Raw genomic sequence first — 13,833 nt, forward strand, 5'->3', positions numbered from 1 at the left:
TTACATACCCTGCATTACTCATCTCATATGTATATACTGTACTCTATACCATCTACTGCATCTTGCCATCTGATGTAATTAAATCTATCACTAACCACTTTAAACAATGTCACTTCATATAGTGTTTACATACCCTACATTGCTCATCTCATATGTATATACTGTACTCTATACCATCTACTGCATCTTGCCATCTTGATGTAATGTATCACTAGCCACTTTAAACAATGCCACTTCATATAATGTTTACATACCCTACATTACTCATCTCATATGTATATACTGTACTCTATACCATCTATTACATCTTGCCTATGCCGTTCGGCCATCACTCATTTATATATTTATATGAACATATTCGTATTCATTCCTTTACACTTGTGTGTATAAGGTAGTTGTGGAATTGGTAGGTTATATTACTTGTTAGATTATACTGCATGGTCGGAACTAGAAGCACAAGCATTTCGCTACACTCGCATTAACACCTGCTAACCATGTGTACGTGATAAATACCATTTGATTTAATTTGATTTGAGTCTTAGAAGCGAGTGTGTTACCTGGAAAGATCCCAGGCCCAGCTCAAACACCAGCCTTTCGTTCTTGCTGACGTCCTCTGGTGAGAAGGCAAACACAGTGTAGTGGATCCCGAAGAGGGGGATGAGTAAAAGGGTGGACCGAGCCAGGCGCCTGACAACAACAACATATCATAAATTGTTACTACTTATACAAAAACCAATACACAACATTGTCACAACCTTAGAACAACAAATACACAACGTTATACTGTTTCAACCTTAGAAAAACCAATACACAATATTACATGGTTTCAACCTTAGAACAACTAATACAACTATAACAAAACCAACACACATCACTGTTACAACCTTTGAATAACCAATACACAACATACACATTACAGCAGAAACCTTAGAATAACCAATACACAACATACACATTACAGCAGAAACCTTAGAATAACCAATACACAACATACACATTGCAGCAGAAACCTTAGAATAACCAACACACAACATACACATTACAGCAGAAACCTTAGAACAACTAATACACCACACTACACTGTAACAACCTTAGAACAACAACCATACAACACTCTTACAACCGTAGAACAACCAATACATTCCTGTCACAACCTAAGTGAAACCAACACACAACAAAAACAACTAACAGGCAACATTATATATCCTCCAGACAACAACACTACTACAACCTGACTCAGACATCCTCCAGACAACAACACTACTACAACCTGATAATAACACTACTACAACCTGACTCAGACATCCTCCAGACAACAACACTACTACAACCTGACTAACCCTCAGACATCCTCCAGACAACAACACTACTACAACCTGACTCAGACATCCTCCAGACAACAACACTACTACAACCTGACTCAGACATCCTCCAGACAACAACACTACTACAACCTGACTCAGACATCCTCCAGACAACATCCTCCAGACAACAACACTACTACAACCTGACTCAGACATCCTCCAGACAACAACACTACTACAACCTGACTCAGACATCCTCCTGACAACAACACTACTACAACCTGACTCAGACATCCTCCAGACAACAACACTACTACAACCTGACTCAGACATCCTCCAGACAACAACACTACTACAACCTGACTCAGACATCCTCCAGACAACATCCTCCTGACAACAACACTACTACAACCTGACTCAGACATCCTCCAGACAACATCCTCCAGACAACAACACTACTACAACCTGATAACAACACTACTACAACCTGACTCAGACATCCTCCAGACAACAACACTACTACAACCTGACTCAGACATCCTCCTGACAACATCCTCCAGACAACAACACTACTACAACCTGACTCAGACATCCTCCAGACAACATCCTCCAGACAACAACACTACTACAACCTGACTCAGACATCCTCCTGACAACAACACTACTACAACCTGACTAACCCTCAGACATCCTCCAGACAACAACACTACTACAACCTGACTCAGACATCCTCCAGACAACAACACTACTACAACCTGACTAACCCTCAGACATCCTCCAGACAACAACACTACTACAACCTGACTCAGACATCCTCCTGACAACAACACTACTACAACCTGACTAACCCTCAGACATCCTCCTGACAACAACACTACTACAACCTGACTAACCCTCAGACATCCTCCTGACAACAACACTACTACAACCTGACTAACCCTCAGACATCCTCCTGACAACAACACTACTACAACCTGACTCACACTACTACAAAATAACATTCAAGATTTTTAATTTATTTGTATTTATTTCACCTTTATTTAACCAGGTAGGCAAGTTGAGAACAAGTTCTCATTTACAATTGCGACCTGGCCAAGATAAACCAAAGCAGCTCGACAACATACAACAACACAGAGATACACATGGAGTAAAACAAACATACAGTCAATAATACAGTAGAAAAATAAGTCTATATACATTGTGAGTAAATGAGGTGAGATAAAGGAGGTAAAGGCAATAAATAGGCCATGGTGGCGAAGTAAATACAATATAGCAAGTAAAACACTCCGGGTTTTCTTCTGAGAATAACATTGACGTGTACACTGACACAGTGACTGAGTTCATCAGGAAGTGTATAGGGGATGCTGTTCCCACTGTGACTATTAAAACCTACCCAAACCAGAAACTGTGGATAGATGGCAGCATTCGCGCAAAACTGAAAGCGCTAACAATTGCATTTAACGGAGACTGAGAACATGGTTGAATACAAACAGTCCGTAAGGCAATAAAAAAAAACAGGCAAAACGTCAGTATAGAGATAAAGTGGAGTGGCAATTCAACGGCTCAGACACGAGACCTAGGAGGCAGAGACTCCAGACAATCACGGATTACAAAGGGAAAACCAGCCACTTCGCGGACGCCGACGTCATGCTCCCGGACAAGCTAAACTCCTTCTTCGCTTGCTTTGAGGATAACACAGTGCCACCGACGCGGGCCACTCCCGAAGACTGTGGGCTCTCGTTCTGCATGGCCAATGTGAGTAAGACACTTAAGAGTGTTAACCCGCGCAAGGCTGCCGGCCCAGACGGCATCCCTAGCCACGTCCTCAGAGAATGCGCAGACCAGCTGGTTGGTGTGTTTACAGATATATTCAATCTCTCCCTATCCCAGTCTGCTGTCCACACTTGCATCAATATGTCCACCATCGTTCCTGTACCCAAGAAAAGCAAAAGGTAACTGAACTAAATGCCTATCGCCCCATTTACACTCACTTCTGTCATCATGACGTGCTTTGAGAGGCACCCTAGACCCACTACAATTTGCATACCGCCCCAATAGATCCACAGATGATGCATTCGCCACCGTATTGTACACTGCCCTATCCCATCTGGACAAGTGGAATACCTATGTAAGAATGCTGTTCATTGACTTCAGCTCAGCCTTCAACACCATAGTCCCCTACAAGCTCATCATTAAGGTCAAGGCCCTGGGTCTGAACTCCACCCTCTGCAACTGGGTCCTGGACTTCCTGATGGGCCGCCACCACTTCACTATTCCTCAACACAGGGGCCCCACAAGGGTGCGTGCTCAGTCCACTCCTGTTCACTCATGACTGCATGGCCAGGCACGCCTCCAACTCAATCATTACGCTTTCAGATGACACAACAGTAGTAGGTCTGATCACCGACAACGATAAGACATAGCCTATAGGGAGTAGGTCAGAGACCTGGCCGTGTGGTACCAGGACAACAACCTCAACATGATCAAGACAAAGGAGATGATTGTGGACTACAAGAAAAGGAGGACCAAGCACTCTCCCATTCTCATCGACAGGGCTGTAGTGGAGCAGGTTGAGAGCTTCAAGTTTCTTTGTGTCCACATTAACAACAAACTATCATGGTACAAAACACACCAAGACAGTCGTGAAGAGGAAACAACAAAGCCTATTCCCCAACAGGAGACTAAAAATATTTGGCATGGGTCCTCAGATTCTCAAACATTTCTACAGCTGCACCATCGAGAGCATCCTGGCTGGTTGCATCACTGCCTGTTACGGCAACTGCTCGGCCTCCGACCGCAAGGCGCTACAGAGGGTAGTGCGAACGGCCCAGTACATCACTGGGGCCAAGCTTCCTGTCATCCAGGACCTATATACTAGGCGGTGTCAGAGGAATGCCCAAAAAATGGTCAAAGACTCCAGTCACCGAAGTCATAGACTGTTCTCTCTGCTACTGCATGGCAAGCGGTACCGGAGTGCCAAGCCTTCCCTGTGGCTCAGTTGGTAGAGCATGGTGTTTGCAACGCCAGCATGGTGTGTGCAAAGCCAGGGTTGTGGGTTTGATTCGCACGGGGGGCCAGTACAAAAAAAATAAAAATAATAAAAAATAAAAAAATCATGTATGATATGTATGTAATCACTACTGTAAGTCGCTCTGGTTAAGAGCGTCTGCTAAATGACTAAAATGTAAAAAATGTAAGTCTAGGTCCAAGAGGCTTCTTAACAGCTTCTACCCGCAAGCCGTAAGACTCCTGAACAGCTAATCAAATGGCTACCCAGACTATTTGCATTGCCCCCACCCCCCCTCTTTTACATCGCTGCTACTCTGTTATTATCTATGCATAGTCACTTTAACTCTACCTACATGTACATATTACGTCAATTACCTTGACTAACCGGTGCCCCTACACATTGACTCTGTACCGGTACCCCCTGTATGTAGCCTCCACATTGACTCCGTACCGGTACCCCCTGTATATAGCCTCCACATTGACTCAGTACCGGTACCCCCTGTATATAGCCTCCACATTGACTCTGTACCGGTACCCCTGTATATAGCCTCCACATTGACTCTGTACCGGTACCCCTGTATATAGTCTCGTTATTGTTATTTTACCGCTGCTCCTTAATTATTTGTGACTTTTTTTTTCATTTTTATTACTTAACACTTACTTTTCTTACAACTGCATTGTTGGTTAAGGGCTTGTCAGTAAGCATTTCACTGTGAGGTCTACCTACACCTGTTGTATTCAGCATTTAACTGTGAGGTCTACCCTGTTGTATTCAGCATTTCACTGTGAGGTCTACACCTGTTGTATTCAGTTTAGCCTACTCTATGTGACACACATGGAATCATGTAGTAACCAAAAAAGTGTTAAACAAATCAAAATATATTTTATATTTGAGATTCTTCAAAGTAGTCACCCTTTGCCTTGATGACTGCTTTGCAAACCCTTGGCATTCTCTCAACCAGCTTCATGAGGTAGTCACCTTCTTAAAATGCTTGAGCCAATCAGTTGTGTTGTGACAAGGTTGTGACAACTGTTCCGAGGAGACTGTGTGAATCAGGCCTTCATGGTCGAATTTCTGCAAAGAAACCACTACTAAAGGACACAAATAGAAGAAGAGACTTGCTTGGGCCAAGAAACACGAGCAATGGACATTAGACCGGTGGAAATCTGTCCTTTGGTCTGATGATTTTTGGTTCCCACACAGAGTAGGTGAACGGATGATCACCGCATGTGTGGTTCCCACTGTGAAGCATGGAGGAGGAAGTGTGATGGTGCTTTGCTGGTGACACTGTGTGATTTATTTAGAAATCAAGGCACACTTAACCAGCATGGCTACCACAGCATTCTGCAGCGATACACCATCCCATCTGGTTCGGGCTTAGTGGGACTATCATTTGTTTTTCCACAGGACAATGACCTGTGTAAGGGCTATTTGACCAAGAAGGAGAGTGATGGAGTGCTGCATCAGATGACCTGGCCTCCACAATCACTCGACCTCAACCCAATTGAGATGGTTTGGGATGAGTTGGACCGCAGAGTGAAGGAAAAGCAGCCAACAAGTGCTCAGTATATGTGGGAACTCCTTCAAGATTGTTGCAAAAGCATTCCAGGTGTAGCTGGTTGAGAGAATGCCAAGAGCGGCTACTTTGAAGAATCTCAAATATTTAATATATTTTGATTTGTTTAACACTTTTTTGGTTACTACATGATTCCACATCTGTAATTTCATAGTTGTGATGTCTTCACTATTATTCTACAATGAAGAAAACAGTAAAAAATAAAGAAAAAAAAATGAATGAGTAAGTGTCTCCACACTTTTGACTGGTACTGTATATATTTATACTGCGGACTCCGACATTGCTCGTCCTAATATTTATATATATCTTAATTCCATTATTTTTCTTTTAGATTTGTGTTTTGTTGTGAATTGTTAGATATTACAGTGGCTCTCAACGCAAAGCCTCTGTCATCTTGCTTGCGCTTGCTGCTTGCTCATTTCCAATATGCCAACTAGAACTAACCTTACTTTGCTACCTGACAACTTGATGGTTTTTACTTTTTAATTACTGTTTATATTTTTAGTTTTTCCCTCACTTGACTTTTTTTCATTTAACTTTTTCACCTCGTAAGGTTTTATCTGGTTCGTCAGGACCTCCACCAGCCGAAGCTAAGTAGTAACATTAACATGATGCCTTCTAATTGCAGTCGCTGTTCTCATAATATACAGGAGAACGATCACCTTACGGTGAGGATAGCTGTGCTGCAAGCCCAGCTTCAGACGCAATCGTTAGGCAAGGGTAATTTAAGTGTAGGGTAATTTAAGTGTAGGAAAGCATGAAACAGCGTCTGTGCCACCAGTAAGTACAGATAGTAACGTTAGTATAAATCCCCTCGCGCAGCCCCCGTCGCCAGACAACTTTCTCATGGCTTCTGGAGGGAAACGCTGTAGGAATGCTCAACCGGTGTCGCTCATTCAGCCGACAGAAACTTTCAACCAGTTCTCCCCATTAAGCAGCGGGTCGGAGTCAGAGGCCGAGCCTTCTCTGGCCTCTACTCCTTCCGTTACGGGGTCTGAGACGCCGAAGCCTCCCACCATTAGCTCTGACAAATTGAAAACCCTAGTCATTGGCCACTCCATTACCCGCAGTATTAGACTTAAAACGAATCATCCAGCGATCATACACTGTTTACCAGGAGGCAGGGCTACCGATGTTAAGGCTAATCTGAAGATGGTGCTGTCTAAAGCTAAAACTGGCGAGTGTAGAGAGTATAGAGATATTGTTATCCACGTCGGCACCAACGATGTTAGGATGAAACAGTCAGAGGTCACCAAGCGCAACATAGCTTCAGTGTGTAAATCAGCTAGAAAGATGTGTGGGCATCGAGTAATTGTCTCTGGCCCCCTCCCAGTTAGGGGGAGTGATGAGCTCTACAGCAGAGTCTCACAACTCAATCGCTGGTTGAAAACTGTTTTCTGCCCCTCCCAAAAGATAGAATTTGTAGATAATTGGCCCTCTTTCTGGGACTCACCCACAAACAGGACCAAGCCTGGCCTGCTGAGGAGTGACGGACTCCATCCTAGCTGGAGGGGTGCTCTCATCTTATCTACAAACATAGACAGGGCTCTAACTCCCCTAGCTCCATAATGAAATAGGGTGCAGGCCAGGCTGCAGGCTGTTAGCCAGCCTGCCAGCTTAGTGGAGTCTGCCACTAGCACAGTCAGTGTAGTCAGCTCAGCTGTCCCCATTGAGACCGTGTCTGTGCCTCGACCTAGGTTGGGCAAAACTAAACATGGCGGTGTTCGCCTTAGCAATCTCACTAGAAAAAAGACCTCCTCCATTCCTGCCATTATTGAAAGAGATTGTGATACCTCACATCTCAAAATAGGACTACTTAATGTTAGATCCCTCTCTTCAAAGGCAGTTAAAGTCAATTAACTAATCACTGATCACTGATCATAATCTTGATGTGATTGGCCTGACTGAAACATGACTTAAGCCTGATGAATTTACTGTGTTAAATGAGGCCTCTCCTCCTGGTTACACTAGTGACCATATCCCCCGCGCATCCCGCAAAGGTGGAGGTGTTGCTAACATTTATGATAGCAAATTTCAATTCCCCCCCCCCAAAAAAAATTACGTTTTCATCTTTTGAGCTTCTAGTCATGAAATCTATGCAGCCTACTCAATCACTTTTTATTGTCACGTCCTGACCAGTATAAGGGTTATTTGTATTGTAGTTTGGTCAGGACGTGGCAGGGGGTATTTGTTTTATGTGGTTCGGGGTGGTTGGTTGTTTAGAAGGGTGTGTGATTTATTATTTCTGGGTTTTGGGCTATGTTCATTCTAGTATTAGTATTTCTTTGTTTAGGTCATTGGGTGTTGGACTCTCAATTGGAGGCAGGTGTTTCTAGTTGCCTCTGATTGAGAGTCCTATATATAGGTATGTGTTTGTGTTTTGTGGGAGATTGTTCTGTGTATAGCCTTGTGCCTTAACAGACTGTTATTCGTCATTGTGTCTTTTTGTGTACGTGTTTATTTTGGTTTTTCCTTCTTTGTCCTATTAATAAAGAAGATGAGTGCACATGATCCCGCTGCGTTTTGGTCCGACATTGATTTATCTTTATCGTCTGATGAAGAAGAATGTGACATTTATAGCTACTGTTCACAGGCCTCCTGGGCCATATACAGAGTTCCTCACTGAGTTCCCTGAATTCCTATCAGACCTTGTAGTCATGGCATATAATATTCACATTTTTGGGACTTTAATATTCACATGGAAAAGTCCACAGACCCACTCCAAAAGGCTTTTGGAGCCATCATCGACTCAGTGGGTTTTGTCCAACATGTCCCTGGACCTACTCACTGCCACAGTCATACTCTGGAACTAGTTTTGTCCTGTGGAATAAATGTTGTGGATCTTAATATTTTTTCTCATAATCCTGGACTATCGGACCACCATTTTATTACGTTTGCAATCGCAACAAATAATCTGCTCAGACCCCAACCAAGGATCATCAAAAGTTGTGTTATAAATTCTCGGACAACCCAAAGATTCCTAGATGCCCTTCCAGACTCCCTCCGCCTACCCAAGGACGTCAAAGTACAAAAATCAGTTAACCTCACTAGGATAGGGGGCAGCATTCGGAATTTTGGATGAAAAGCGTGCCCAGAGTAAATTGCCTGCTACTCAGGCCTAGAAGCTAGGATATGCATATTATTAGTAGATTTAGATAGAAAACACTAAAGTTTCCAAAACTGTTAAAATAATGTCTGTGTATAACAGAACTCATATGGCAGGCAAAAACCTGAGACAAATCCAACCAGGAAGTGGGAAATCTGAGGTTTGTAGTTGAAGTGATTGCCTTTCCAATATCCTGTGTCTATGGTGTCAGATTGCACTTCCTAAGGCTTCTACTAGATGTCAACAGTCTTTAGAAAGTTGTTTCAGGCTTCTATTGTGAAAGGGGAGAGAATGAGACCACTCTAAGCAGGTGGCTCAGCTGAAAGCCTTTAGTTGTTTATCGCGCACAGCCGTGAGCGCGAGCTCCGTTCCCTTTCCTTTCTAATGACAACGGAATTGTCAGGTTGGAATATTATTGAAGATTTATGATAAAAACATCCTAAAGATTGATTATATACATCGTTTGACATGTTTCTACAAACTGTAATGGAACTTTTTTGACTTTTCTTCTGGACTTTGTGCTCGCGCTTTGTGCATTTGGATTACTGGACTAAACGCGTGAACAAAAACAAGGTATTCGGACATAAAGATGAACTTTATCGAACAAAACAAACATTTGTCTAACATGGAGTCCTGGGAGTGCCATCTGGTGAAGATCAAAGGTTAGTGATTCATTTTAACGCTATTTCTGACTTTTGTGACACCTCTCCTTCTTTGGAAAATGGCTGTATGGTTTTCTGTGGCTAGGTGCTGACCTAACATAATCGCATGGTGTGCTTTCGCCGTAAAGCCTTTTTGAAATCGGACACTGTGGCTGGATTAAAAATAAGTTTATCTTTAAAATGGTGTATAATATTGTATGTTTGAGGAATTTTAATTATGAGATTTCTGTTGTTTGAATTTGGCGCCTTGCAATTTCACTGGCTGTTGGCGAGGTGGGACGCTACCGTCCCGAACGATCCCAGAGAGGTTAACCACCTAACTGAGGAACTCAATTTAACCTTACACAATACCCTAGATGCAGTCGCACCCCTAAAAACAAAAAACATTTGTCATAAGAAACTAGCTCCCTGGTATACAGAAAATACCCGAGCTCTGAATCAAGCTTCCAGAAAATTGGAACGGAAATGGCGCTACACCAAACTGGAAGTCTTCCGACTAGCTTGGAAAGACAGTACCGTGCAGTATTGAAGAGCCCTCACTGCTGCTCGATCATCCTATTTTTTCAACTTAATTGAGGAAAATAAGAACAATCCAAAATTTCTTTTTGATACTGTCGCAAAGCCAACTAAAAAGCAGCATTCCCCAAAAGAGGATGGCTTTCACTTCAGCAGTGATAAATTCATTAACTTCTTTTAGGATAAGATCATGATCATTAGAAAGCAAATTACAGACTCCTCTTTAAATCTGCGTATTCATCCTAAGCTCAGTTGTCCTGAGTCTGCACAACTCTGCCAGGACCTAGGATCAAGGGAGACACTAAAGTGTTTTAGTACTATATCTCGACACAGTGATGAAAATAATCATGGCCTCTAAATCTTCAAGCTGCATACTGGACCCTATTCCAACTAAACTACTGAAATAACTGCTTCCTGTGCTTGGCCCTCCTATGTTGAACATAATAAACGGCTCTCTATCCACCGGATGTGTACCAAACTCACTAAAAGTGGCAGTAATAAAGCCTCTCTTGAAAAAGCCAAATCTTGACCCAGAAATTATAAAAAACTATCGGCCTATATCGAATCTTCCATTCCTCTCAAACATTTTAGAAAAAGTTGTTGCGCAGCAACTCACTGCCTTCCTGAAGACAAACAATGTATACGAAATGCTTCAGTCTGGTTTCAGACCCCATCATAGCACTGAGACTGCACTTGTGAAGGTGATAAATGACCTTTTAATGGCGTCAGACCGAGGCTATGCATCAGTCCTCGTACTCCTAGACCTTAGTGCTGCTTTTGATACCATCGATCACCACATTCTTTTGGAGAGATTGGAAACCCAAATTGGTCTACACGGACAAGTTCTGGCCTGGTTTAGATCTTATCTGTCGAAAATATATCTGTTTGTCTCTGTGGATGGTTTGTCCTCTGACATATCAACTGTAAATTTCGGTGTTCCTCAAGGTTCCGTTTTAGGACCACTATTGTTTTCACTATATATTTTACCTCTTGGTGATGTCATTCGGAAACATAATGTTAACTTTCACTGCTATGCGGATGACACACAGCTGTACATTTCGATGAAACATGGTGAAGCCCCAAAATTGCCCTCGCTGGAAGCCTGTGTTTCAGACATAAGGAAGTGGATGGCTGCAAATGTTCTACTTTTAAACTCGGACAACACAGAGATGCTTGTCCTAGGTCCCAAGAAACAAAGATCTTCTGTTGAATCTGACAATTCATCTTGATGGTTGTACAGTCGTCTCAAATAAAACTGTGAAGGACCTCGTCGTTATTCTGGACCCTGATCTCTCTTTTGACAAACATATCAAGACTGTTTCAAGGACAGCTTTTTTCCATCTACGTAACATTGCAAAAATCAGAAACTTTCTGTCCAAAAATGATGCAGAAAATTAATCCATGCTTTTGTCACTTCTAGTTTAGACTACCGCAATGCTCTACTTTCTGGCTACCCGGATAAAGCACTAAATGAACTTCAGTTAGTGCTAAACACGGCTGTTAGAATCTTGACTAGAACCAAACAATTTGATCATATTACTCCAGTGCTAGCCTCTACACTGGCTTCCTGTTAAGGCAAGGGCTGATTTCAAGGTTTTACTGCTAACCTACAAAGCATTACATGGGCTTGCTCCTACCCATCTTTCCGATTTGGTCCTGCCGTACATACCTACACGTACGCTACGGTCACAAGACGCAGGCCTCCTTACTGTCCCTAGAATTTCTATACAAACAGCTGGAGGCAGGGCTTTCTCCTATAGAGCTCAATTTTTATGGAATGGTCTGCCTACCCATGTGAGAGACGCAGACTTGGTCTCAACCTTTAAGTCTTTATTGAAGACTCATCTCTTCAGTAGGTCCTATGATTGAGTGTAGTCTGGCTCAGGGATGCGAAGGTGAACGGAAAGGCACTGGAGCAACAAACTGCCCTTGCTGTCTCTGCCTGGCCGGTTCCCTTCTCTCCACTGGGATTCTCTGCCTCTAACCCTATTACAGGGGCTGATTCACTGGCTTACTGGTGCTCTTCCATACCGTCCCTGGGAGGGGTGCGTCACTTTAGTGGGTTGAGTCACTGACGTGATCTTCCTGTCTGGGTTGGCGCCCCCCCCTTGGGTTGTGCCGTGGCGGAGATCTTTGTGGGCTATACTCGCCCTGTCCCGGGATGGTATGTTGGTGGTTGAAGATATCCCTCTAGTGGTGTGGGGGCTGTGCTTTGGCAAAGTGGGTGGGGTTATATCCTGCCTGTCCGGGGGTATCGTCGGATGGGGCCACAGTGTCTCCCGACCACTCCTGTCTCAGCCTCCAGTATTTATGCTGCAGTAGTTTATGTGTTGGGGGGCTAGGGTCAGTCTGTTATATCTGGAGTATTTCTCCTGTCTTTTCCGGTGTCCTGTGTGAATTTAAGTACTCCCTCTCTCCCTCCCTCCCTCCCCTAGGACCATGCCTGATGACTCCTTGCTGCCCCCAGTCCACCTGGCCGTGCTGCTGCTCCAGTTTCAACTGTTTTGCCTGCGGCTATGGAATCCTGACCTGTTCACCGGACGTGCTACCTGTCCCAGACCTGCTGTTTTCAACTCTCTAGAGACAGCAGGAGCAGTAGAGATACTCTCAATGATCGGCTATGAAAAGCCAACTGACATTTACTCCTGAGGTGCTGACCTGTTGCACCCTCGACATCCACTGTGATTATTATTATTTGACCCTGCTGGTCATCTATGAACATTTGAACATCTAGGCCATGTTCTGTTATAATCTCCACCCGGCACAGCCAGAAGAGGACTGGCCAACCCTCACAACCTGGTTCCTCTCTAGGTTTCTTCCTAAGTTCCTGCCTTTCTAGGGAGTTTTTCCTAGCCACCGTGCTTCTACACCTGCATTGTTTGCTGTTTGGGGTTTTAGGCTGGGTTTCTGTACAGCACTTTGAGATATCAGCTGATGTAAGAAGGGCTTTATAAATACATTTGATATTACTGCACTGTTGGAGCTAGGAACACAGACATTTAACTATAACATCTGCTAAACATGTGTATGCGAACGAATACAATTTGATTTGACCTGACTAAGAATAACACTCAGACTTTAACATATGATGAAACTCACAGACAAAACAAATAGACAGAACCACACACAGACAGACTTACAGTGTGATGGCTGATAGCTCTGACATCCTGCAGGAATGTTGCACAGCCTGAGTGGGCTCACTGAAGCATTTCTGAGCACAGCTGCTACAATAAAGACAGACAGGCAGACAGGCAGACAGACAGACAGACAGGCAGACAGACCCAAAGACACCACAAGTAAAACACACACAGTCACACACACACACACACACACACACACACACACACACACACACACACGTCTTAACTATACGGCACATCAGACAGTCTCATAAAACACCTTATAAAAGACTACACCGCGGCTAATATAAACAGACCACTTTATGGCGATGAGATAAAGATTCCAGCACCCTTCATAGACATGTGGCTTTAGAGGTAGGGTTAAGACCAGGTACTTACAGGTAGATACTGGATATAGAGGTAGGGCTAAGACCAGGTACTTACAGGTAGATACTGGATATAGAGGTAGGGTTAAGACCAGGTACTTACAGGTAGATACTGGATATAGAGGTAGGGCTAAGACCAGGTACTTACAGGTAG

The 13,833-nt window shown here is 43.5% G+C and overlaps 1 protein-coding gene across 2 annotated transcripts in view; it reads right to left on the reverse strand.

The window, feature by feature from the left end:
- The window catches only part of LOC115170249 (pituitary adenylate cyclase-activating polypeptide type I receptor), an 83,056-nt gene that overhangs the window by 1,474 nt on the left and 67,749 nt on the right, over window positions 1–13,833 (reverse strand). The window contains exons 12-13 of one of the 2 annotated variants that reach the window (XM_029726646.1): window positions 13,315–13,398; window positions 558–687 (exon numbers count right to left, since the gene is read on the reverse strand). In XM_029726646.1, coding sequence (XP_029582506.1) covers window positions 558–687; window positions 13,315–13,398 — 214 coding nt within the window. The remainder of the gene's footprint in view (window positions 1–557; window positions 688–13,314; window positions 13,399–13,833) is intronic. The other variant, XM_029726647.1, reaches the window with a different exon arrangement.

Source organism: Salmo trutta, chromosome 31 (genome assembly GCF_901001165.1).
Source record: "Salmo trutta chromosome 31, fSalTru1.1, whole genome shotgun sequence".
NCBI classification, from domain to species: Eukaryota; Metazoa; Chordata; class Actinopteri; order Salmoniformes; family Salmonidae; genus Salmo; species Salmo trutta.